At 34.5% G+C, this 27836-nt stretch overlaps 3 protein-coding genes across 5 annotated transcripts; 1 reads left to right on the forward strand and 2 right to left on the reverse strand.

Annotated features, from left to right (window-relative positions):
- Positions 1-506: 506 nt before the first annotated feature.
- abcg4b (ATP-binding cassette, sub-family G (WHITE), member 4b) lies at positions 507-13559 on the reverse strand. Of its 2 annotated transcripts, XM_051128577.1 has the most exons (15): positions 13359-13559; positions 11802-12042; positions 8679-8796; positions 8433-8565; positions 8223-8273; positions 7984-8129; positions 7761-7884; positions 7565-7679; positions 7189-7331; positions 6748-6846; positions 3343-3511; positions 3103-3203; positions 2774-2932; positions 2560-2678; positions 507-2205 (listed from the first exon to the last, which is right to left on the reverse strand). In XM_051128577.1, exons 2-15 carry the CDS (start codon positions 12031-12033, stop codon positions 1980-1982), a joined length of 1935 nt encoding a protein of 644 aa, XP_050984534.1. In that variant the 5' UTR covers positions 12034-12042; positions 13359-13559; the 3' UTR covers positions 507-1979. The 2 variants fall into 2 exon arrangements, with proteins under 2 accessions (XP_050984534.1, XP_050984533.1); XM_051128576.1 differs by having other exon boundaries at positions 7565-7884.
- Positions 13560-15127: 1568 nt separating this feature from the next.
- Positions 15128-23435, reverse strand: hmbsb (hydroxymethylbilane synthase, b). 2 transcript variants are annotated; one of them, XM_051130119.1, is made up of 14 exons: positions 23281-23435; positions 22647-22700; positions 21177-21249; positions 21021-21070; positions 20881-20936; positions 20637-20714; positions 20317-20394; positions 18985-19060; positions 18741-18854; positions 18579-18617; positions 18370-18493; positions 16800-16849; positions 16629-16715; positions 15128-16539 (listed from the first exon to the last, which is right to left on the reverse strand). In XM_051130119.1, exons 1-14 carry the CDS (start codon positions 23302-23304, stop codon positions 16360-16362), a joined length of 1083 nt encoding a protein of 360 aa, XP_050986076.1. In that variant the 5' UTR covers positions 23305-23435; the 3' UTR covers positions 15128-16359. The 2 variants fall into 2 exon arrangements, with proteins under 2 accessions (XP_050986076.1, XP_050986075.1); XM_051130118.1 differs by lacking the exon at positions 23281-23435 and adding an exon at positions 22806-22936.
- A 126-nt stretch (positions 23436-23561) lies between these two features.
- On the forward strand, positions 23562-27807 carry si:dkey-182i3.9 (zinc finger protein 883). The gene is made up of 5 exons (XM_051128732.1): positions 23562-23819; positions 24071-24278; positions 24373-24449; positions 24538-24619; positions 26089-27807. Exons 1-5 carry the CDS (start codon positions 23637-23639, stop codon positions 27540-27542), a joined length of 2004 nt encoding a protein of 667 aa, XP_050984689.1. The 5' UTR covers positions 23562-23636; the 3' UTR covers positions 27543-27807.
- Positions 27808-27836: the final 29 nt, after the last annotated feature.

The raw sequence follows: 27836 nt of genomic DNA on the forward strand, positions 1-27836 counted from the left end.
GTGTATCAGACAGCAAAATCATACTGTATTTAACATTTTAAAGGCCCACCAAGCATTCAATTATTTGACATAATATTACGCAATGTCTGATACAAGCTGTTTTACTTTGGACTGCCCTGATAAAAGTGACACACCTACAGTTTTCCAGACATATGTTCTATATATGGACCTGTATAAGTTCCTCGAAGATAATGAATGCGTCAACCGCTCTTTGTCGCTCCAAGGGATTCTGGGTAGTTCAAAAGAGTTCTTGGAAAGGTTCTTCGAAGAAGCATACAGGTGTAGCTGCTTTCGTTTCTTTTGCATGTGCTATTCTTCAGGTTTAGTTCAGTGAGTCAGAATTAGTCATTGTTCAATAAAATGTCTGAAGATAAGGGCACTGCCAGACGGCTTTGTTATTATTTATTTACGTAAGGTTATGATAATAAAGCATTTAGTATTCTTCTATGTCCTCATATGAACCACAATGAATACTACATTCAAAAAGACTGTTTTGCAATTGCAACTGCACTTTTGATTTCATAATTTTATTTCTAAACACACGTACATTTGGCAGTTAGACACGTTTAAGCAATACATTGCTGATATACATGATATGAAAGTTTGTTCTAAAAAATTATAACTTTGTTTTAATACATACATTTTAGCACCAGGTAGTTACATAAAATCTTAAGGCGAAAATAGTATATAATCAACAAAGAAAGAAAAATAATAAAATCTACTCTACAAAAAGATGGTTTAATAGAAACACAGGCACTGTGTGAAACTTCACAGTCTTCTGGTTTGAATTAAAAACCTTTTTAGACTTATGCAATGATATGTAAACATCCTGATCCCAGGCTAAACATGTTCATGATGTGCTTTCTGAAAGTGGAAATGCAAAACTTCATTCTAATTAGCTTTGAGTCAAAAAAAAAAAAATGACATCAGTGTTAGTGTAAGTTTAAAGCAACAGTTAAATGAGTTCAAGAACTGACATGATGAGTAGAGAAATATATGCATATTTAAATTTGGTATCGCATCTTGACTTTGGATGTACAGTAGCAGCCTTGCATAACAGCACCTAGTACTGCATCAATGTAACACTGAAAAACATTAGTTTACTCAGTTTTTTAAAAGCCAATTCTGTAGGCAATGACATTTGATTAACTTAAAGGATTGGTTCACTTCCAGAATAAAAATTGATGATTTATTCACCCCCACGTCATCCAAGATGTTCATGTCTTTCTTTCTTCAGTCGCAGACATGTTTTTTGAGAAAAACATTCCGGTTTTGTTCTCCATATGGTGGACTTATGGCATTACGTAATCATGTTGGAAAGTCACGCATGGTTAGTTCTTTGTCTGTGTACTTCGGTTCAAAAAGGTAGGGTATGGCGAAAAACTCCATCTCATTTTCTCATCCAACTTCAAAATTGTTTTTTTTTTTTGGTAAAAGGTGACTTTCTTTGCACGTTCACTTCGTAAACACTGGGTTGGTACTTCCACCTATGTCAAGCGTGACCTTTCCAACACGACTACATAAAGTGTGAGGTTGTTCTGGTGCAAGACAAGCATTTGTGGTTAAAAAGTATATAATATATAATTACATGACCAATTATTTTGCTAGATAAGACCCTTATTCCTTGGCTGGGATCGTGTAGAGCCCTTTGAAGCTGCATTGAAACTGCACTGGTACCTGTTGGGAACCATTGAAGTCCACTATATGGAGAAAAATCCTGGAATGTTTTACCAAAAACCGTACTTTCTTTGCAACTGAAGAAAGAAAGACACGAACATCTTGGATGACATGGGGGTAAGAAAATGATCAGGAAATCTTTGTTCTGGAAGTGAACTGATCCATCAATCCAGATGAAAAACAAAAACCAGAACACAAAATTATCAACAAATAAATCTGACCTTCCTGAGCAGATAATGACACCTTTGGAAATGAGAGTGTATACATTATAGTGTGGCCTCAGGCCACAGGCCACTTGAATATTATCGCTCTGACTTTATTTTGTACCGCAAAACCAAATAGGTTGTGAGTCGCAAGATGAGGAAGAAAATCCCCAGTACGATGAAGTCCATGTAAAGCTTGGCATCTTCTACATCCAACAACTGCAGCACTTCTTCAGGTCTTTGAAACTTGCAAACCCTCCCTGGACATTCAAGCTCGGTTCGGTTCATGCCATAAATAGACAAAATCACCCCCTCAAACCCATACCTATCAGAAACACAATCAAACAAACATGACAATGTGATATTTGCCAAGTTAAAGTATATATTAAAAGAAGAGTTCACCCAAAAATGAAAATTCTGTCATTAATTACTCACCCTCATGTCGTTCCAAACACGTAAGTTCATTTTCAGAACACAAATTAAGATATTTTGGATGAAATCTGAGAGCCTGCATATACAGCAACGTAACTGACACGTTCAAGACCCAGACAGCTAGTAAGGACATTGTTAAAATAATCCATTTGACATCAGTGGTTCAACGAAGGTCTTACAGGTTTGGAACGACATGAGGTTGAGAAACTAATGAGTGCACTATCGCTTTAAGATATAAATAGCATACCGAACATAGGACACATAGGAACTCCATTGTAGGTATTCTGGAATGGTGTCAAAGTTCACGAAGAACCCCGAGAACAGTAAGACTGGAATGGCTGTCACCGGACCCACAAAAGTGGCCACCTGTGAAGAAATTTTTCATGGCAGTCCTGACTAGATTTTCAATTAGTATCGTAAATGTGTTAGAGTCTGGAGCACTTTTAAGCTGTAACATGTACCTGAAGGGATGTGGAGGCAGCACCGACTAGAAGTCCAAGAGACTGGGCTACTAAAGCTGTACAGATCGACAAAGCCAAAAACAGCAAGTAGCGGCTCGCCTCTGGAGGCTGTTCAGTCATCCAGTACACTATACTGCAGTACATGATGGGACAGAGGACCTGAGGAAGAGCGGACAAACCCATGATGACATCAAATACAAGAATTATAGAAATCCTTGGTTTTCTTTGTCTTAGATCCATTTTATTAAACTTTCAACATTGCCCAAATAAGCTCAGCTCATATCATGCATAAAATGGAATCTGTCAGGCTTAGGCAGGCAGGCACCCACCTGGAATGGAATGTCGGCCATTGTCTTAGCCAGATAGTAAGCCTTCAGGCTGTACCAGTAGTTTAGATGTTCCCTTAGAAACACAGCCATCTCTAGAGGAACTGAAAGAGGGCAGAGAAACTATGAATCTAAAAACCACTTTCACTTCCTGTAAATGAAAGTAGGACATGACGTTAGACCCAGAACTGTTTTTGTAAGTTTTGATATTACTGCTATGCTCATGCCTCTTCACTAACTTACAGGTAAGAACTGTAGGCATCAGCGCTCCAAACATGAGAAAGAGCATTGAGAAGAAAAGGAAACCAGTGTTGTTGAAGACTTTGCTGGCGTCATTGCCAATATTGAGGTACAGCAGGCCTATCAGCACTCCGATGGAGATGTGTGACATCAGGCGTAAATGTGTCAAAACCTAGTGCATAAAACAAGAACCATTTTGAACTGCATTTTAAACTATTCTGCAAGTAAAACGCCACAGCTTTAAATGAATAAACAATAAATAAACCAAGCAATTCCAATAGATCTTAATTAGGATCAAAATTGGGTCTTTTTTGACGACATGGATCCCCCCAAATATGAGCCCCTTCCAAAAATATAAATGCAATAATTTATTTTCATGTTTTAAGACCTATTTATACTGGGTGAGAAAAATACTATAGATACCATATGGCAAAAATTCTATTAAAATTATGTAATATATAAAATGTATATAAAAAGATGAACAATTCAATTATAAAGACATAAAGACTATATTGACTGTATTTTTGTCTGTATTTGTAAAATAGGTTCAACCATGCTAAAGTTCAAATTTATATTAGGTCTATTTTTTGCCATTTTCAGAGTTGGTATAATATGAAAGCCCATTTCCGACACTGAATAAAATTTTTTAAAAAAGGTGATTGCGACTTTTTATCTTTATTATCTTTTTTATCTGACTTTTCTCAGAATTGCATGATACAAACTTGCACTTCTGACTTTTTCTCAGAATTGCACGACAAACATGCAATTGTGAGTTCTAAAGTCAGGATTGCGAGATATAAACTCACAATTGCAAGATATAAAGTCAGAATTGCATTATAAAAAGGCAATCTTTTTGACTTCATTTCTCAGAACTGAATGACAAACTTGCAATTCAGACTTTTTCTCAGAATTGCATGATATAAACTTGCAATTTCAAATGATAAAGTCTGAATTGAAAGATATAAAGAGAATTAGGAGATAAAAACTTGCAAATGCAAGAAATAAATTTGGAATTGCAAGATATAAACAGGCAATTTAGACTTTTTTTTCTCAAAATTGTGTGACAAACTCGCAATTACAAGTTTTAATGTCGAAATTGTAAAATATAAACTCACAATTGTCTTTTTTCTCATAATTGCATGATATAAACTAGCAAATGCAAGTTATAAAGTCAGAATTATGGGATAGAAACTCAATTGCAAGAAATAAAGTCAGAATTATGAGATATAAACAGGCAGTTTTTACTTTTTTCTCAGAATTGCGTGACAAACATGCAATAGCGAGTTATAAATTCAGAATTGCGAGATATAAACTCACAAATGCAAGAAATAAAGTTAGAATTGCATTAACAGGCGATTTTGAGTTTTTTCCTCAGAATTGCATGACAAACCCACAATTCTGACTTTTTTTCTCAGAACTGCATTAAATAAACTTGCAATTGCGAGTTAGAAAGTCAGAATTGCGAGATATAAAAAGAATTAAAGCTGCAAGCAGCGATGAAAGGGCCCTCGCACCCGGGCTCACCGCCGATCGGTGGCAAATGGTTGGCACTATGCTTTTCACATAGTAAATTTAGGAGAAATATGTTAAAGTCATTTAGATGTGCCAAACTTCCTCCTGCCAGCTGGTGGCGCTATGCCTATAACTGAATATTGGCATGTAGATGTCTTCAGGCCAGAGCTTTTGTCAAACATATGAAGTTTGGTGCAGATTAAACATGGCATGCTTGAGTTACTGTAAGACACGACACATCCTGCTGGCAACAGGTGGTGCTATGTTTATAACTGAATATTGGCCTTTAGATGTCTTCAGGTCAGGACTCTTACCAAACATGTGAAGTTTGGTGCAAATTTGACATTGCATGTTTAAGTTAGTGTAAAATAAGTCATTTCCTGTTGCCAGCAGGTGGCGCTATGATTATAATGGAATATTGGCCTTCAGATGTGTTCAGGGCAGGACTCTTATCGAACATGTGAAGTTTGGGGCAGATCGGACATCGTATGTCTGAGTTACAACAATTTCTATTCCCATGGCGAAACATCAAAATTTGTCAGGCCGCCACAGACACGCCCTTCAACGAAAACTCAAGATCTTCACAATTTAACATCGCAAAGGTCTTTAGAGTAGACTGACCAAATTTGGTGTTGATCTGAATAAATCTCTAGGAGGAGTTTGTTACAGAGTAAAACATGTCACTTCCTGTTGCCAGTAGGTGGCGCTATGCCTAAAACTAAATATGGTCATGGATATGTGTTCAGGAGTGGACTCTTATCAAACATGAGAAGTTTGGGGCAGATCAGACATTGTATGGCTGAGTTATAACAACTTCGTTTTTCATGGTGAAACATCGAAATTTGACAGGCCGCCACGGACACGCCCTCCAGCGAAAACTCTAGATCTTCGCAATTTAATGTCACAAAGGGCTTTAGATTACACTGACCAAATTTGGTGTTGATCTGAATAAATCTGTAGGAGGAGTTCGTTCAAGTATGACGCCTGGAAATAGCAAAAATGACACAAAATTTGCCGGGAAAAATCTAAATAACTTACTTCCTGTTGGGATTTGGATTTCGTACCTGGACACTTTTTTGTAGGTATTAGTGTGTTGCATGTGTGTGCCGATTTTCATACATGTAGGTGAAACATAGCTCGAGGCGCACTCCGTTTAAATTTTATATGTGGCGCTATTGAGACATTTTGCCACACCCACTTCTGAAACCCATATCAGACGTAAATTTTCACCAGTTCTGATGCGTGTGCAGTTTCATGACTTTTCGAGCATGTTTAGGCCCTCAAAAATGCGATTCATTTTGGAGAAGAAGAAGAAACTGAGCAATTCCAATAGGGTCCTCACACCATCGGTGCTCGGGCCCTAATTGCAAGCTTGCAAATGCAAGAAATAAATTCAGAATTGCAAGAAATAAACCAACACTTTTGACTTTTTTTCTCAAAATTGTGCAACAAACTCACAATTGTGACTTTTTTCTCAGAATTGCATGACAAACATGCAATTGCGAGTTATAAATTCAGAATTGTGAGATATAAACTCACATTTGCAAGAAATAAAGTCAAAACAACGAGATATAAATGTACAATTCTGACTTTTTTCCTCAGAATTGTGAGATATAAACAAGCAATTGTGAGTTATAAAGTCCAGTTCTGAGGGAGGAAAAAGACTATGTTCTCAGAATTGCGAGTTTATGTCTCACAATTCTGACTTAGTAACTTACAATTGTGTGTTCTAAAGTCAGAATTGCAAGATGTAAACTTTCTTATTTTTTATCCAATGGCAGAAACAAGCTTCCATAGTTTAGTTACTGTGCAGTATTTTGTCATTTTTGACACAAACGCAATTAGAAATTTTTGTACTGAGATACCAGATATCAACTAAATGAAACAACAATGTACCTGGTCTCTGCATATTGTAATAAATGTTCTCCTGAAGAGAATGCAGAACTGAGTCAGAGAGCTTGTTGCAAAGGTATGTCTCTCAACATGTCCTGAATCCTGTAAAAGCAAGTGTAGGAAAGCAAAATGTGTCGTTAGAAAAAATTAAATAAAAAAAAAGCATGAACCATCTGCCCCAGACATGCTTTACAATTTAAAGCAGGTGTCTTTGACACTGTACATACTCTTGTGCCAAGTACAGGCTTTTAATTATCTTTCATATAATCATGTATTTGGCAGTCAACTGTCATCAAAACCTTAATTAAAAAGACAGCTATATCAAATCATATATTCTGAGCAAAAAGAGACTTTTTAACACAGTGCATCAGTTAGCAAACATCCTGACCACAATTTGTGCAAGGTTCTGCAGACGAGGGTAATTGTGAAACCTGCATCACTCACTTTAACACATTTTGCAGTGCACAGGGTTACAGCGGTTTTGTCGATACAGTTGCATTTTTGCTCCAAAGCACACATGCCACCCTGAACAGCCTCAAACAACACTGGGTTCAAGTCACCATACTCTCCTGACGCTACTTCAATGACTAAACAAAACAGAGAGGAAATGTATGATGCATGATATATTGGTGCCATTGCCATTGTTGTACTATATATACATATTTGATTTTAAAATCAAAAACACAGTAAAAACAGTATAAATGTCAAATCTTACTACATCTTATTACATTTACTCTCACTTTTGATCAATTAAATGCATCCCTGATTAATAAAAATATTAATTTCTTCTGTAAGTATTTATAAAACACAGTCAACTTACTGAAATCTGCAGGATTGTGATATGTGGGACAGTGAAGACCCAGTCCTCTCAAGTAAGGGATGAGGTATGGGACACTTCCTTTGTATATGCACTGGCCTTGGCTTAAAATATACAGCTGTGAAAGTGACCCAAAAAGAATCAAATGATTGACTGACATGATCTGAAGATTTCCAAAAGGATTTGAGCGTGCACATACCTTATCAAACATCTCAAATAGTTTGGCACTGGGCTGGTGAATAGTGCAAATGATAGTTCGCCCTCCTTGAGCAAGAGACTTCATCAGTGATACTACTTGGAAACAGGATGCGCTGTCTAAACCACTAAAAAAAGCAAAAAGCAAAAAATATACTATTTTTTTAATGCTACAAGCATATAAATAATGCTGTTTTATTTGTATAAAAATACGATTACATTATTACCTGGTGGGCTCATCAAAAAACATGACTGGGGGGTTGTTTACTAGCTCAAGGGCAATAGCCAACCTCTTACACTGGCCTCCAGAGAGAGACACAGTACGAGTGTGGACACACTCGTGCAGTCCCAGGGCTGTCAGAATTTCTTTTATCTGCATGCCAACATGAACACACAGAAAGGAGGTGAAATTTTAGAGGGAAACAAATTTGGGCCAAGTCTGAATGAGGTGATGAGCTTTACCTACCAGCTCTTTTTTCACCTCTGTGTCTTCGTTGAGCTTCAGGTTAGCTGATACCTAGAAAACAATGTGGAAGTCATTCAGCGTTCAGTGTATTCCTTGTTAGATATTCAATTTTTCTGCATGACTAAGCATTCTGAAGTGATTGTTATATCAACATTAGCACCAAACCAGTAGGGGGCATCGTTTACCACAATATTCACCCTGCAAGCTCACCATCATTGCTTCTTGAACAGACAAGTGGGGCAGTAATTTGTCCTCTTGCATAATGTAACAGGACATTTTACGAAAGGTTCTGAGGTGTCGGAGCTTTCCGTTTACTAGGATCTCTCCAGTCATTCCTGTTTCCCTGTAACACACAACACAACCAGCAATGGATATGTATGAAAGCTTTCATTAATTTCTTTTATGAATATAATAAATGTATTTATTAGCAATTTATTGCACCCACTGAACATTCACCTGTATCCCGCCAGGATGTTCATCAAAGTGGATTTTCCAGCCCCAGAGGGGCCCATAATGCCAACGAGTTCCCGACTCCAAAACTTCCCTGATAGACACTTGAGTAATGCCTTATAACCTGTGAATAAAAAAACATATACTTGGCATCATATGGTTCTCATTTGGAACAAACGGTCCACTTGCAGTTAATCCCTTCAAATAAGAAGTATGGTTTAATCCGTGAACCTCATGACTGTACTACATATTTCTCCAAAGCTAAGAAATGTGAGAAAGGGAGTGATAAAGGTGATGAAAGAATTAGGCTCCAAAACCTTTAAGTACAGTGGCTAATTAAACTATTCTGGACAAGTCTGCTCATTGACCTTTCCATGAGTCCACCATGATGGCTTTGACCCACCGCAAATGACAGATTTTTAGGAGGTACTGATATAGTAATTCTAAGAAAAATATATGTGTATACACTCCCAGGATTGTCAAAGCCTGACTTACAGTATTTCAAAGCAAGGCGCCCTAATTATCGGCCTGTTCTCACAGTCAAATCACAGGAAAGCCCTTACCCTTTGACTTTATTCCCATACATCTCCACTGAACGTTTAGAAGTCATTCAATGAGTATATTATCATCATTGGTGGCACTTTTCCTTTAGGCCACAATGGAAACATAAGGACAGTGGAAAGATGCTAATTAAATTGATCACTTTACATTCTGCCTTTTTTTCCCCAAAATTGAGATATAAAGTCAGAATTTATTTCTCCCAATTATGAGTTATATCACACATCCTGAGAAAAAAGTCAGAATTGTGACTTTATATCTTGAAATTCTGACTTTATAACTTACAACTGTACGTTTATATCTTACAATTCTGAGAAAAAAAGTCTGAATCGCAAGATACAAACATGCATTCGCAAGAAATTAAGTCAGAATTGATTGATATAAACAATTGCAAGTTATAAAGTCAGAACAGAATTGTGAGTTTTTTTCTCACAATTCTGACTTTATTTCTCGCAATCGTGAGTTTATATCACCCAATTCTGAGAAAAAGTATCTAGCAATTCTGACTTTATAACTTGAAATTGCCAGTTTACATCTCGCAATTCTGACTTTTTTTCTCAAAATTGTGAGATATAGTCAGAATTGTGAGATACAAACTCACAGTTCCAAAAAATTAAGTCAGAATTGTGTGATATAAACTCACAATTGCAATTTGTAAAGTCAGAACAGAACTGAAGTGTTCGTCTTGCAATTCTGACTTTATTTAAAGTCAGAATCATGAGATAAAAAAATTGCAATAACACTTTTTAATTTTTTTTTATTCAAGAAATGGGCTTCCATATATTTATCATATTTATAAATATATTCCATTCTGTATCTGTTTATCATAGCGCATAAGAGTAGTCAGCATAAATACCAAAAGCACAACTTGCATTTGGATGATGTCAGCAGGACATTTCAAATTTAATATTTTGTTCTGCCCAGTGATGTCAGATGTGATCTCATCTAAATGATACTACTTGTACTGATATTGTCACTGTTAAAATAAAAGTCATGTTGGCCTGTGAAGGCTGTAAAATAGCAGAATTTACCACACTGATATGTTTCCACCAATAAATCACAAGAGTACACAACCATCTGCTATCTTCAGGCCAGATTCGACTAGACAGTGCATGAGTCAGCTTCATCAGATAAAAACAGAAGCAAACAGCATGAGATGCCAGCATTCATGACGTTACCTGCAAATCAACAGATCTGAACGTCTGACAGGAAAGCAAAAAGGTCTCCATTAGTCTTGGTACTCGTTCTAATGTGATTTTAATCTCCTCTGAATGCTAAGCTGCTAAAATAAAAATGCTTGCCGTATTCTGCTTTGCACATTAAAAAAAGTTGCTCTAAGCTTGTATCTAGCCAAGACTTGTTTTAATTTCCTATTTGACTTGTACAAGCAAGAGATAAATACTCTATTATTACAAAAAGAGACCATAATTTAGGCTCCATTTTATTTCTAAGATTAGATCTCTCTGCTACTCCAATCTGGTCTAAATTTCTGAGTTGTGCTGTGTTAATTTGTGCACAGTTATTAATGGAGGACCACTTGAGTTGTCCATTTACTCTATTTTTATCTTTCTCCTTCATTCTGTCTTGTTTCCTGCTTCACTTTATCTCTCCCTTGAGTTTTGACAGTTGCATTATTGATAAACCATTTGTCTCTTTTGTAAAAGCTATCATGCAATTATTTTTTTATGAAAACGGTTTTAAATTAAGGGTCGAGCGTTTATCGGCACCGATATTAAGCATTTTAACGGTTATCGTTGCTGATAAAAGAATATAAAAGCATTTAAAGAATGCTTTTGACAGAATCCTTGTTATTCTTAATTTTGACATTAATTTTCATTTTTACACCAGACATATATATCGGTTCAAAATATTGGTTATCGGTCTACTTGATTTGTAATAATCGGTATCAGTACTAAAAAACACATATCGGTCAACCCCTATTTTAAATTGCCTCATAACCAACAATCAAACTTCTCTGATTTTATTTATCTACATTTGCAGTCAAAGGTTTTTGAACAGTAAAATTTTTATGTTTTTAAAGAAGTTACTTCTGCAGTTAAGCCTGCTTTTATTTGATCCAAAGTACAGCAAAAACACAAAAAATTGAAATATTTTTACTATTTAAAATAACTATTTTCTATTTGAATATATATATAAATATATATAAAATATAATTTATTCCTAAATGTAATTTAAAACTTTTGACTGGTAGTGTATTTTTTTTGTATAATTTATAAAATGTAAAATATGTGTATTTATATATGTGTATTTTTAATTAAATTTAATAACTTTTTATAAAAACAAAACAAATACATTTATAGCTTGTTTTAGTCACTATCAAATAAAACAGAAAAGTAGCACATACTGTATGCCTTCTTGTTTTATTTGTTTTAATCTAATGATGGTGTCTTATGATTATGATAATGTTTTATAATGACAAGGACCACATCCTCAAGGTCTGTTTCAAACTAATGAGGTCAAAACAAGTGCACTATTTAGGACCGGTGAGTCACATGAGGTTGACAAAATATTTATGGTTTGATCAAAATGTGTAAAATATGATCTCCCGACCTTGTTTTTTCCACCACGGTCCTTCTCTGATGGTGTAGGACAGGTCTTTGAACTCCAGATCCACAGTACTGCGTTTGGGCAGGTGAGAGAAACGCTGCGCCTCTGTGATGTGGTTCTCCACCTTCTTCAGATGAGTTAGCAATGGAGCTTCCTGTGGCTGCGTTCCTCCATTACACAGGCTGTCCTCCATAGTAATACTAACCGACCCAAGATCAGACGTCTTCACTGCCATTCCAAATATCTAAAGAGAAGCAAAAATCCTTCTAATATAATAAAATCACTGTGTTTTCTAGTAAAGAAGTGCGTGACCATAGTCATCATGTGGTACATCACTATACAGTCAAAATGAGAAATCTCCAACGGGAGCGTCTTCCTATACTTTCCCTTGAAATGCAAACCCCTTTACACTGTCTCATTCAGGAGAGGCCCCTACTCTGTCAAATTGATCTAGGTTAGAATTTGGAGCTCTTCTAAAAGGCTGGGATTTGGTTTCCTCAGAGAGACCGCATTGTGCTGACGCATTGAATTGGCTGGCTAAATGTAAGTCCCTGGAGTTTGGAGCCAAAAGGAAGAATGAAATCAGAGAATGTGGACAGCCAGGTCAGAGACAGACTTTACTGGCTCGGTCCCAGAGAGAACACTAGCTAGGAGGGGATCGCTCGAACATTCACAAGAGAATTAGTAGTGCCGTGTGGAGACAGCCTGTACAATGGAAATCTTGTAGGAATGTACTGTAATGAGTGAAACATAATCAGAATTGTTCATAGACATATGAGTAGAACAAATTATCACCACTCCTGTGATTTATGCTCAGTGTTTGGTGAGATACTGTACTTGTGTTAATATACAAGTGTTACATAACACACATCCATAAACATGTGACATACAGTTTGTATCAGAAAATTAGGATTGTTGAAATTGATTTCAATAATTTTGTGAACATCTCTTTTATTAACCATTAAATGGTAAATAATTTTTGAGAAAGGGAAGTGGGAGGGCTTCATTTCTGGAAAAAAATAAGAATTTATAAAGATATATCAGCAATGTATTAGTTTGTGCCTCCCATTTTAACGGTTAAAAAAGTTTTAACACACACAAAAAAAGAAAAAAAAAAACAGGCGAGTATAGAAAATCAAGAGATTTGGCTTTGCGGTCTTTATGCTGTGTATGTAGGCTAATCCATAAGAATTAGCAGTTTTATCTTTCTTAATACCATGCACATATATTACAGACCTCATATATATTTAAAAATATAAATGTATGATATGACAGGCTATATATTACACTATTACTATTAAAGTAATTATTACATAATAAAGAAAACCCAACTGAGATGATCAAACCCTCGAGACACTAGTATAGTAATATGTCATAGCATAATACACCAGAATAATATGATTAAAATATAACAGGATAACAGAACAATACCTTAAATTTATAAAATGCATTATTAGACTGCATGTTTTTGTTATAAGTCAGTCACAGATGATAAAACAAGTATTGTAAAGTTATGTTCCTGTTAAGAACGAACAGCACCAAATTCTTGAAATCACTTACCGAACCTCACACTCGAGAGGAAATATATTCGTTTAAGTGTTGAAATGTAGGTCACTTTCCTCTTTACAACAGGTGACTGAAACAGGTCCTGTGCCACTTGTAATCCCGTACAGAAGTGAATGAAAAAACCGAGTCCTGAAGGAGCGTTTTCGTGGCGAGGTGTGACGCAAAACCTGGGATGGAGGGAAGAGAAGCCAGACCATCCTGTTCAGTGATGCTCCAGAGAGAACCTGCACGCTCAACGCGCGTTTACGTCACATGTACTCTCTCCCATTGAAACGGAAACAAAAATATTTTATTAATCTACTTTTGATATTTATTGCATGTTAATGGTATTTAGTTCTTAGTTTGTTATTTATAAAGTGTTTAAATTATGTTTTCTGTATTTAAAAATATGTAAAAATGTGAGTGTCGCACAAATGTGTGTTTGTTTATTAAAGCAGGTACGAGATTATAGACTTGTGTGGACAGCGTGGTGTGTAATTTTCTGTGAAAATGAGTGGACGCGCTGGCAACATGCCACAACTGGTTGCCAGAAGAAGCCACACGCTAATAAAACGAGTTCACCCTCAGAACAAGAACACATCTGGACGAGTCAAGACTTGACATGCAAAAGCCCTTCACTGTCAAATGTCAATCCTGGAACCTGGAATATTATGGATATATATATATATATATATATATGAAACAAAAGTATTGAAAAGTATGTATCTATAATAAGTAAAACTAATAATAAATCTATTTTTTATGTTAAGAGTTCATAACAGGGTTGCCAGGTCCAAGAAAAAAAAAAAACATAATAAGAAATGCAGTCTATGATCTCATACATGCTTTAATAAACAATGAAAATGAGTTGAAAATTATCCAAACGCCTTGAAATGATTTTAGCTAGACTTATATGCATGTGCATATTTATTTAATCTATTTTATTCCTCTTCGTTCACTGAATCGTCGGCAATTCTTTGAACAGCTTTATATAATAAATGAAAAACATTAAGTCTACACTACCAGTCAAAAGTTTTTGAGATTTTAATGTTTTTAAAGAACTCTCTTCTGCTCAGCAAGCCTGCATTTATTTGATCCAATATATAATATTTTATTATATTTTAAAATGTAAAATTCCTGTGATTTCAAAGCTGAATTTTAGCATCATTACTCCAGTCACATGATCATCCAGAAATCTTTCTAATATTCTGATTTGCTGCTCAAAAAAACATTTATTATTATTATTATTATTATTATTATGTTAAACACAGCAGAGTAGATTTTTTTCAGGTTTCTTTAATGATCAAAATATCACTTTTGATCGGTGTAAAGCATCCTTGCTAAATAAAAGCATTTATTTAGATCACAGGAATAAATTACCTTGTAAAATATATTCAAATAGAAACCAGCTATTTTGAATAGTAAAAATATTTTATAATATTAATGCTTTTGCTGTATTTTGGATCAAATAAACGTAGGCTTGGTAAGCAAAAGAGGATTTGTTAAAAAATGGACTGTACATACTCATTTTTATTTCTCTTTGCTTAACTCTTCTTCTCTTCACATTAACTCTCTTACACACAAGCAGATCAATAATCAAGTAATGTACAATGCTAAACTTAATTAACCTGCCTCTACTGATTTACTTCATTTATTATACCCAATATCCCTCAACCATAAGGTCTAGTAGAGCTTATTAAAAAAAATTAGTGACACCTAGTGGCGTCTTACTGTCTAAGGCAGTTTGCATAAAATGGAGAAAATAGCCAAAACCACGATTGCATCCATATTGCTTTATTTGGGACTGGAAAATACAGTACATAAAACCAAACAACTCAGCTCTTAAAACATCCAAACTTACAAAATGCGCTGTTTTATGTAAATGCAGATGCCTTATTTCAAAGTAGTGACAAACAATATTAATGCTATCAGTTATTCAGAGTTTACAAGTACACCCCTGACTCGCCTGAAATGGCCATAAAACTAAACTAAAATGAAGAACTGAATGTATTTTATAGAATATTTTATTACATTCTAAGAATCTTGTATTCAACATGATATGATTTAAACTATGGCTCTAAATCATAAAAAAAAAAAAATCAGTGTTAATCACAACAAAAGAATACTAGCTATGTTTATAATTTTTCATTATACAAATGCAGGCACAAGAGGATGTCCAGCAAAGACATTTAGCCAAATAAATAAAGTAAGGAATAATGTAAGGTATTTGAGTGGAGTGAATGGAAAAGCTGAGGCAGTGCATACAAACTCCATAAAATTCACATCTTTGTCCGACCATGAGATAATAATACTAAAAAAACATATTTGCAGAGATGACATTTTGAGTTTCCAGGCACTGATGTTAGATTTCATTTAAAGGGTTCAAAGACAACACTTAACAAACGCTTAAAATATATCAGTGGCAAATGTCTAAGATGGAATAAGATGGAATCATTTGACTATTCTACATCTACGAAAAAAACAGCTGATTAAATCATACGAAAAGTTTTGTAGTGGTTCACAGATTATTATGCTATACATATTTACATGTATAGTCAGTGAAGGTAATATGTAGATTATACTTCAAGCAGCTTCAGAAAATGTCCACCCCAGAATAATTCAAGTTTTAAACAAGCATGTGTTTAGATACAACACACACCATTTTAAAAGGCATGATTGTGTGTTCATGGCTTAATATGAGTGCAAATATAATTTCTATCTATCAGTCTATTAGCTCTCTATAATGTAGATGTTGTTCATGAATGCCAGTGCCTCAGTAAATATTTTGGCATTATTATTTTGCATCATACTGCAAGTCTGTTTTAGGTAGTAACTGCAAACTGACCTTCATTAATCTCCTGTAAATACAAGGAAAAATCTTCTGTGAAAAACTAACCAATATCTTAATATAAAGGCCATAGGATGACACAAAAACACTTGTTGACAGTGAAATCTATAAAAATACTTCTGGAAGGGGGTGGTTGGTCTTCAGCTACGGATATGGAATATTATATACCTATCGTGCGTCATTAAGCTGTCTGGCTACAGTCAGTATCTCTTTGGCCCCTTTGCTGAGCAGCAGATTTCCGAGATCCACTCCTAACTTGACTGCGGCGTCCTGGGCTGCTTCTGACACCTTTAAAGCGGTGATGCCCACACGCTGAACCTTCTCGTCAACCTTCTCCTGCTCCTCATCCTGTTAATAATAAGGTTACAGATGCTCAAATAAAAGTAAAATTCAAAAAAATATTAGAATTTGTATCTATATTGTACAGGATTAACAACCTGCTTGTCAGAGCTGATGCTTGTCTGCATGGTCTCCTTCAGACTGTCTGAACCATCGAGACTGTACACGGCTCCAGTCAGGTAGAGCTGTAAAACAACCACACAATTATTCAGATCTGTCATTCAGCTTTTCTAGTTGGGTAGATATTAAACAGCAAAGCTATTCACTACCTGTGAATTCTTAACTTCAGTGTGAACAGCAACTGGAACACTGCATCCTCCTTCCCTAAAAAAAAAAGATTAAAACATATAATGTTCTTAAAAGTGTGATTTGGTGTAACCATCATTTAAAATGTAATTTAAAAATATGATTTTAAAAATATTTAAATATTCACACATCTGTTTAAAAGTTTGGGTTTAGTAAGAATTAGGATTAGTAAAAATAAATAAATAAATAAAATAAAATGTCATTTTTTAAATGCCGTTCTTTCCTGGGAAAAAAGATATCACACATTTCTTAAAAAATATTAAAAAGAAATGTTTCTTAAAGGATTAGTTCACTTCCAGAACAAAAATTTACAGATATTGTACTCACCCCGTTGTCATCCAAGATGTTCATGTCTCTTTTTTTTTTCAGTTGATAAGAAATTGTTTTTTTAAGGAAAACATTTCAGGATTTCTCTCCATGTGATGGACTTCTATGGTTCCCCCAAATTTGAAATTTCAAAATGCAGTTTAAATGCAGCTTCAAAGGACTCTAAGCAATCCCAACCGAGAAATAAGGGTTTTATCTAGCGAAACAATTGGTTATTTTCTTAAAAACATTACAATTTGTATACTTTTTAATCTCAAACGCTCGTCTTGTCTAGCTCTGCGTGAACTGTTTTTTTCGCTTTCATGACAGGTAGGGTACGTCTAAAAACTCCTGTCTCATTTTCTCCTCCAACTTCAAAATCATCCTACATTGCTGCAGAAGTACCAACCCAGAGTTTAAAAAGTGAACATGCAAAGAACATCAAACACCTTTAGAAGAAAAAAGGTAAAAACAGCAATGTAGGATGATTTTGAAGTTGGTGGAGAAAATTAGATGGGAGTTTTTAGACGTACCCTAACTGTCATGACCAGAAAAAAACAATAGTTTACACAGAGCTAGACGAAATGTGCGTTTGAGGTTAGAAAGTATATAAATTGTAATTAGAAAAAAAAACGAAAAAACAATCGTTTCTCTAATTAAGACCCTTATTCCTCGCCCGGGATCGTTGAGAGCGCTTTGAAGCTGCATTTAAACTGCATTTTGGAAGTTTAAATTTGGGGGCACCATAGACGTCCACTATATGGCATCTTTACAACTGAAGACATGAACGTCTTGGATGACAAGGGGGTGAGTATGTTTTTGTTCTGGAAGTGAACTAATACTTTAAGCACTAAATCAGCGTTTTAGGACGATTTTTGAAAGATCATGTGACACTGAAGACTGGATTAATGATTAATGAATGAAATGAATGAAAATTCAGGTTTGCAATCACAATAATAAATTACATTTTAAAATATATATATAAAAAAAACATTTATTAAAAATCCAAAAATATTTCACAATATTACTGTTTTAACTGTATTTATTTATCAAACAAATACAGCCTTGGTGAGCATAAGAGAACTTTTCAAAAACGTTAAAAGTCTAACTTTTGAATGACAGTGTATTCAGATTTTATTATGAATTAATTCATATATTAAAACAAAAATAGTATCATAGCATTGTTTCAAAAACAGGTATGAGGGGTATCATAGTGCACCAGGATGCCTACCAGGTGTTTGAGGAAGGCTCTCTCCGCGATGCATCTCAACACAGTGTCCGAGTCGTTTAATACTGACACCATTTCCAGGATGTCCTGGTCTCGAGCTCTCACTTCGACTGCCAGAGCGCCCTTTAACAATACAGTATGAGCAATATGTAAGTTTCAATGTGATGTGCAGGAGATCTGGACAAAAGCAACACTGAATGTTACCCACCTGTCCAACTGCATACATGCAGTCATTTGGCCCAAGTATCTGCAGCAGGATGATAACAACCAAGGTCAATATGCATTATAGAATTGGTTGTCAATTAAATAATGCAATAATCTTTTGTTTATGCATTTGCATTTTAGGTTGATTAAAGTATGATACAGGCACCTGGCTGATGCGATTCTCCCAGCCCATTCTGCGAAGACCAGCTGCTGCTAAAATGATGGCTGAAAAGTCATCCTTTTCATCCAGCTTCTTTAGACGAGTGTTGAGATTACCTCTCTGAAACACAACTGTTAAGGTATAACTTCACACAAAACAAGAAGAGCGGAAATTACAGTTCACATGTTATCTGCATCTACATACAATAACAGGAAAAGAAAAAAAAAAGCTGCACAGCACTGAAAGATACAATGTCTTTAAATTCCAGATGAGGAAATCTCTTCTTCAGCTGTGCGGCCCGGCGAAGTGAACTGGTCCCTACAACACTTCAAATATGAAATATATACTTTAGTATTTATGAAAACACATATCCTGCAAATATTTATTTTGAAACAAATTATTATATATACCACTACCATTCAAATTTCTGGAGTTGGAAAGATTTTTTTAAACGTTTTTCAAAGTCTTTTATGCTTACCAAGACTGCTTTTATTAAATCAAAAATACAGTAAACACAGCAATATTGTGAAATATTATTACAGTTTCAAATAATATAAGAATAAAAGAATATATTTAAAAATGTAATTATTCCTGTGATGCAAAGCTGAATTTTCAGCATTATTACTCCAGTGTCACACATTTCAGAAATCATTCCAATATGCTGATTTGCTGCTCAATAAGCATTTCTTATTAATATCAATGTTGAATTTGGATTTTTTTTGATAAACAGAAAACTGAAAAGAACAACAGAAATACACTATCAGTCAAGTTTTTAAACAGGGAGATTTTTAATGTTTTTTAAACACCAGTAATTTGATCCAAAGTACAGCAGAAACTGTAAAATTTTGAAATATTTTTACTATTTAAAATAGCTGTTTTCTATTTGAATATATTTCAAAATGTAATTTATTCCTGTGATTTCAAAGCTGAATTTATAGCATCATTACTCCAGTCACATTATCCTTCAGAAATCATTCTAATATTCTCATTTGCTGCTAAAAAACCCCATTTATTATTATTATTATTGTTATTATTATTATTATTATTATTATGTTGAAAACAGCTGAGTAGAATTTGTTTCAGGTTTCTTTGATGAAAAGTTCAGAATGTTACAAAAACTTCTTATTTCAGATAAATGCTGATCTTGGATCTTTCTATTCATCAAAGAATCCTGTAAAAAAAGCACTCAACTGTTTTAAATATTGATAATAATAATAATAATAAAAAAATGTTTCTTGAACACCAAATCAGAATGATTTCTGAAGGATCGTGTGACACTGAAGACTGGAGAAATGATGCTGTTTCACAGTATTGCTTATTTCTGTATTTTGGATCAAATAAATCCAGGCTTGGAAAGCAGAAGAGACTTCTTTAAAAACATTAAAAATCTTACTGTTTTTCAACTTTTGATTGGTAGTGTATTTTGTAACATTATAAAAATTAATTATCACTTTTGATCAATTTAATGCATCCTTGCTAAACTAAAGTATCAATTTCTTTAAACTTCCAACTTTTTAATGGTAGTGTAGTTTAGTAGATATTTAAAAAATATATAGCTCTGTGTACTGGCCACCAATTTTACCTCTTGTTGGCTAGAGAGTCTAGACATTTGCCTTTATGTTTGGGGTGTAAGACAACAGCATCATGGGGGTTTTCTCGCCTTTGAAGAGAAGAAAATGTCAGTCAAAAGGTTGGCCTCATATTAAAAGGGATTTGCAATGATCAATACACTATATCGTGTTTCTACACCCTTTAATAATTATTTCTGAACTTTTAGGTTGAGGTTTGTCTGTAACATGATGACACGTCAGCTACTTTTAAGATAAAAGACTCGTCAGATGTGGAGGGACATATTAGCACTTCAGAACACAGAGACGCTATTGTGACTATTGCGATCCTTACTTCAGCACAGATCCGATAGTGAAGCCCACAGGAAGAACAGTTGGTAAGTCTTTCAAAGAGTGCACGACCAGATCCACCCTATAGAGACACAAATATTACAACAGCGTTATTCATACTAAAACATAAGCACCAGTGTAGCAGCACAAACCTCTGAAACATCAAATGCACCAAAAAGACAAGTGAACAAATCTGTACACAGTGCAAAAAACACATGAACGGTATTAAGATGTAAAGAAAGACTCACTCGTTTTTTTCCAAAGCATTTTCCAGTTCCTTTGTGAAGAGACTCTTTTCACCAATCTTTAACACAAATATATCACTTAATTAAATAATCAGTTATTCTACTTTCATTTTTTTTTTTTTAATTTCTGGATTTGGACTTACTTTGGATAAAGCTGTGTCAAGTATTTTATCTCCTGTTGTTGACATAGCCACTGAAACAAAGTAAAAAGTTGAAGTCAATACAAACTACATCATACTTGCTAAACTCATTGACCAATAAACAACCACTGTTTTGCATATTTGACACTGATTTTGTACCTATTTCAAACTGCACATCAGGGTGTAGCTCCTTGAGTTTTTCTACAACACTGTCTGTCTGAATCCGAGCCAGCTGAAAAAAAGGAAGTAACCAAAAGGTTCAACAATAAGGCTAATCTTTTGTTGAGGGCTGTAACTAATTTCTTTGCTAAAACTAAGCGATCTTGTACCCACCCTAACAAAGACAGAAATCTTATCAAAGCCATCACCACCACTGACACACCCAAACAAACTTACGAACCCACATTTGCCTATGTGACACTTTTACTACTAAGTGATGATGAGGCAAAATATAAATAGATATTAGTTATAATATGGAAAGTAAAAGTAAAAATGTACTTCTGAAAACTTGAGAACATAATTAAGACACATTGGTACACGTCATAAAAACGTGAAATGTGTACATTTAAATTCCTCCAATTTATCAGGTAATGAAAATGGGAAATCAGATATTTTAGCAATATTTTAGATGATCTAATTTGTATATACATTACAATTTAAAAGTTTGGAATCAGAAATCTTTTATTTTAATAAAAATAAATTGTTTAATTTAATAAATGTGTGAATGTTTAATAAAACACATTAAATTGATCAAAAGTACCAATAAAGACTTTTGTACTTATAATAAAAATATTTCAAATAAATGCTGTTTTTTATTTATTTTTTTTTATTGTCAAAGACCTCCAGAAAAAACATGAAGTAACAGTGTTTTCAGTGTTAATAATAAGAAATATTTGAGCAACAGCATATTAGAATGATTTCTGAAAGATCATTTGGCACTGATAGTTTGATATTAGCGACACTAATGAAAATGGTTAGATATTTTAGCAATATTTTAGATGATCTATTCTTGTATGTACTCTACAGTTTTAAATGTAGGTTCAGTATTCATTTTTTGAAAGATATAAATACTTTAATTTACTACGGATGCATTGAGTTAATCAAAAGTACCAGTAAAGACATTTACAAGACAAAGACATTTCTTACATAAAGACTAGAATTCTATTTTAAATAAATACATTTTTAGAATTGTCAAAGAAAATTGAGATACAATTTCCAGAAAAACATTTGGCAGCACAACTGTTTTCAATATTAATAATAAGAACAAATATTTCTTGAGTACCAGCTTAGATTTTTTTTTTTTAAATATCATGTGACACTGAAGACTGGAGTAATGGCTGCTGAAAATTTGCCATAGAAGTTATTAAAAAAAAAGTTATTTTAAACTGTAATATTATTTCACAATAATACTGTATTTACTGCATTTTTGATCAAATAAATTTACAAGCATAAGCAATAAGTTTAAAAACCACTGGTCTAGCTTCAGCTTTTCCATCACAGGAAGAAATTTTAAATATGTTAAAATAGATAACAAATACTTTTTTTCACAGAGCATTTAAAATGAATCTGTACGGAATGTGGTTTTTGAAAAATAGATGATATACAATAAAAGCACATATGAAAATATACCTGGCTTTTTCTGGTGCCAACACGGATCACCCTGCTGACTTTGCCATCAGCATCCTGTAAAAGAAGACAATATTTTAAGCAAAGAAGAGTACCACAGAAAACAGTAAATCAGAAACACAGATTAACTTTGTCAATTGTTAATTTTGGTTATGTTCTGACCCTAATGTATTTATAAGGTCCATCTGCCATAGTTGTAGTGAAATGAACAGGAGTCTTCAGAGGAACAGAAAGCAATGTACAGAGAACATGAAACAGGACATACTGATGAAAAAGGAGGCACTACGCCCCAATGTCCTGGCTTCAGTAGATAAGACAATAATGCCTATTCACTGTGTCCGTTACAGACAAGGGAGGAGTAAAGAATACCATTCATATAGAGAGATTTCATATTCGAGAATATTAGGCTAAAACTTTTTTGTTAAAGACGGTTCAGATGTAACTTCACTAGGTTAGACTTAAACCAAAACAACATTAACAATTATGTCAAATACCTAACGGAGCTGCACTGTAAATTTTACGAGTGTCGGGGAAATACACTGAATGTAAACATAAATAAATAACGTTAAAGCTAAACGTGGTTTTGATTTCTCTCAAAATTACTTCTATTTTGTGTAGCGAATGAATGAAAATATACCTGTAGGTTTGTATTTTCAGACATTTTGCAAGATAATCCAATTTATTTATGATGGTTCTCGTTGAAATCAAAGTAATTTCTCGTTCATGACTGTAAAAGAGAAATTATTGGTACGAATGTCATTCACAACTGTTACAGGTTGACTGTGACTTCCGTAAAAGTGTGGCGTTTTGAATTTCAAAATAAAAGTCACTATTAACAGCGACAATCGTAGAACACAAAATAAACGCGTTTGGACTTTTATTTTGAAGACGTAGTTATTCCAGAAACGGAAGTTAACATAGTAAACGCGCTATGGTTTGTTTGTGTTCGCACATCATTCACTCACTTTGTATATCAGAAGTTACAGTTATTGAATGAGCACAATGGCGGAGTATGATTTATTTCACAAGCAAACAATGTCTATAATGACGCTTTTGATAGAAACAGTCCTAGACGAGATTGAAAAAGTTTTTGACTGTGAATGTCGCTCATCTCACACTGATATTAGTAGTGACAGAGATCAGATATTGGACATGAATGAGAAACAACACAGACTGGTACGTTTGTTTTCATTCTGCAGATATTTTGAATGCTTTTTAATTATCAGCAAAAGACAGAAAGACAACCTATTCATTAAGTTTTTCCTCTGTGTAGCCTTTAATTTCAAGGTTAGAAAACATTTTATATGTTTAATCAAGGCCTTTTCTGTGTTTAACAATATAAGCAATCCTGCTAGTTCCAAAACTGAACATTTTGGAGGTGAAGAAGTCCAAATGAATTTATCATTATGTGTTATTATCTGTTGTAGGCAAAGCTCACAGCTGTGATGGAGACTTTTACCAAGGTGGCTGTTCAAAAAATATGCAAAGTCTTCAGTTATTGCTTTGCGCTTAAGCCACTTCAGGTGCAGGGTTTTACAAGTTACCATGATGATGTAATAAACGTAAAAGAGTTAGTGAGGGAGCATGTGAAGAAACCAGAAATAACAAGCAATCAAGCTGTCAGAGATGTGCCTGGTAAGACATCCTGCATGTATTTTAATCTCATATGTACGAACGTTCAATCCGCTATAGTCTTAACAGTAGTCATTTCTTCTGTCAAATTGTTTAGTTGTAGTTCCACTGGTGTCTCCGGAGAGACAAATTCTCCTTAATGCATTACCTGAAGATTCTGTTAAAGGCCAGCAGGTGAGTTCACTGTTGAAATGATTTAACTCTGTATTGTTTGCTAAAATGCTTGCAATAACGTTCGTACTGATTTTATTTTTTCTCTCAGTGTGCAGAGGGTCATGTGTCTGAATTTTGTTCTGAGTCGTCAAGTAGTGGACATGAGAATTCAGTGCAAAGATTTTTTATAGGTATGTGCTGCACAGCTTTGATATTTGAGTGTACTATCTATATAAAAATAGTAGACATGTATTAAATATTAGTTTATTTATTTATCAATCAATTGTTTATTTAAACCAAACTTCAATATGTTTGGCTTTCATAAATAGTAAAATATAAGACTCCAGACCAGTGGTTTTCAAACTTCTTGCTTATGCATTTATTTAATCAAACATGCAGTGAAATCAGTGTTATTGTTCAGTAACAGTTTTAATACTTTTCTAAAAACTTCTATGGCAAAGCTGAATTTTCAGCATCATTACTCGAGTCTTCAGTGTCGCACTTCAGAAATCATTCTAATATGCTGATTTGCTGCTCAAGAAATATTTCTTAATATTATCAATGTTGAAAACAGTTGTTCTGCTTTGAAAGATATTATGATTATTTTTTTCAGGAAGCTTAGATGAGTAAACAATTCAATTGAACAGCATTTATTTGAAATGGAAATCTTTTGTAATATTATAAATGTCTTTATTGTGACTTTTGATCAATGTGTCCTTGCTAAATTAATTTCTTTCAAAAGAAAAAAAAAAACTATGTTTTCTAAATTATTATTAGGCTTTTTAAACCAGTTAGACGTAGTGTTGTTCAAAAGTTTGGAACCAGTAAGATTTTGGAGTCTCTTGTGCTGATGAAGGCTGTATTTATTTGATTAAAAATACAAAAAAAATCAGTAATATTGTGAAATATTATTGTAATTTCTAATATTGTTTCCCATTTTAATATACTTTAAAATATCATTTATTTCTGTGATGCAGCGCTGAATTTTCAGCATCAATACTCCAGTCTTCAGTGTCACATGATGCTTCAGAAATTATTCTAATATGGTGATTTATTATCAGAAATAATGTTTTTATGGAACCTGTGATACTTTTTTCTTAGATTCTTTGATGAATAAAAAGTTCAAAATAACAGCATTTATTCAGAATCTCAAAAAACAAAGTTTTCTAACAATCTAACAAGTTTTTACAATCACTTTTTATCCGTTTAACGCATTCTTGCTGAATAAAAGTATTAATTTCTATTTTAAATAAATGCTTGTTTTTATTTATAAAAAAAATACTGAAAAAAATATCACAGGTCCCAAAAATATTTAGCAGCACAATTGTTTCCAACGTTGATAATAAATCGGCATATTAGAATAATTTCTGAAGGATCATAGAACACTGAAGACTGGAGTAACGATGCTGAAAATTCAGCTTTGCTTCACAGGAATAAATAATATTTTAAAGTCTATTAAACTAGAAAACGTATTTTAAATTTCAGTAATGTTTCACAAAATTACAGTTTTTTTTCTGTATTTTTTATCCAATAGATATAGCCTTAATGAGCATAAGAATGTTCTTTAAAAAAAAAAAAAAAAAATCTTACTGATCTCAAAATTTTTAACGGCAGTGTATTTGTAGCTTTCAGTAACTTAAACCCTGTTAATGTTTTGCAGTGGAATACAGTGCCATCACCTCTTCTGAGAACCAGCAAGCTGAAGTGAACACAGAAGCAGAGCGAATAAGCACAAATTCCGAAAAAAAAGAGAAAACAAAACCATATGACTGTAAAGAGTGTGGAAAGAAATTTTTCTTTAGATGTTCACTAGATAAGCACAAATGTGGAAATTCCAAAGGGCCTCACAGTTGTGAGCAATGCGGGAAGAAGTTTAAATACTTAAAAGGACTAAAGAAACACCTACTGAATCACAGCGAGAAGAAAGAAATCTGTAAAACATGCGGGAGGGCCTTCGCAAATCTTAAGATGCACGAACGTATCCACTTGGAAGTGAAGCCGTTTCTTTGTTCCGTATGTGGACACGGCTTTACCGTAAAGGGAAGCTTACTGGCACACCAGAGGATCCATACAGGTGAAAAACCATACAGTTGTGACACCTGCGGGAAGCAGTTTACACACTCAGGCAACCTGACCAGCCATCTGCTCACTCATTCCAATGACAGACCGTGGAAATGCAGCCTCTGTGACAAGACTTTCAAAACCGAAAAGAAAATGGAAATGCACCAGCTTGTGCATACAGGAGAGAAACCACATGTATGTAACAAATGTGGGCAGAAATTTGGCCACATCACAAATCTCAGAAGGCATCTCCTTGTGCACAGCGGTGTGAAACGGTACGTCTGCGAAATCTGTTCCAAGCAGTTCTATCAGAGCAAATCTCTGAAGAGGCATATGGGAATACATGGAGCTCTGAAGTCATTCATGTGTGAAATCTGTGGCAAAAGCTTTGTTTTTAACTACGCCCTACAGAAACACTTGCGCACACATAGTGATAAAGCCAATATGAACGGCAAATCTAAAGATGGGAAGTCTTTCCCGTGTGACGAATGCGGAAAGTGCTACAGTTCGATCGCTATGCTCAAAATGCATCAGCGACTCCATACGGAAAAGGATCCGTACATGTGTAAAGTCTGTGGTAAAAGCTATAGCAGCTTGTATTCGCTGAAGGAACATGAGAAGCTTCACTCAGGGAGGACACAGTTCAAGTGTGACATCTGTGAGAAGACTTTTACTCAAAAAGTTGGTTTGAAAATGCACGAGGTTGTTCATACCAAAGCTAAACCCTACAAATGTTCTGTCTGCGGAAGCCAGTTTGGACTTCCCCACAGTCTGAGACTGCATATGCGCATTCATTCCGGTGAAAAGCCACACAGGTGCGAAACGTGCGGGATGTGCTTTCGCTTATCTGGAAACTTAAGGCGACATGAGCGGGTCCACACCGGCGAGAGGCCGTTTAGCTGTGAGGTGTGTGGGAAGAAGTTTGTACAGCTCAGCCATGTGAAGGCACATATGCAAATCCATACTGGCGTAAAACCCTACACGTGCCAGAAATGCGGGAAGAAATACGCATACCGTAGAAATTACAATGATCACAAATGTGTACCTGTGTGAAAAAGATGTTGCCTTAAAGCAGGCTGGGAACTGAATTGCAATGCCATTTTCTTTATTTGCAGCTTCTTTCTGACAGATGTCATGAAGTTCTCTGAAGACAAAAATGTTTACAATTAGGCAGTTTTACATTTGATTTAAAAAGCTATAAGCTAAAGTATTAATCAAATTTTCATTCTTTCAGATAATAATTGGGCCTGTGCCAAATTATTAATATGCAAAATCAAAAGTTATACAGTGGGAATTTCTCATTACTCTGTGACCAAGAATAAACAGTTTGTTGAGAATGCAATGATT

This window comes from Labeo rohita, chromosome 15 (genome assembly GCF_022985175.1).
Source record: "Labeo rohita strain BAU-BD-2019 chromosome 15, IGBB_LRoh.1.0, whole genome shotgun sequence".
In the NCBI taxonomy this organism is placed as follows: Eukaryota; Metazoa; Chordata; class Actinopteri; order Cypriniformes; family Cyprinidae; genus Labeo; species Labeo rohita.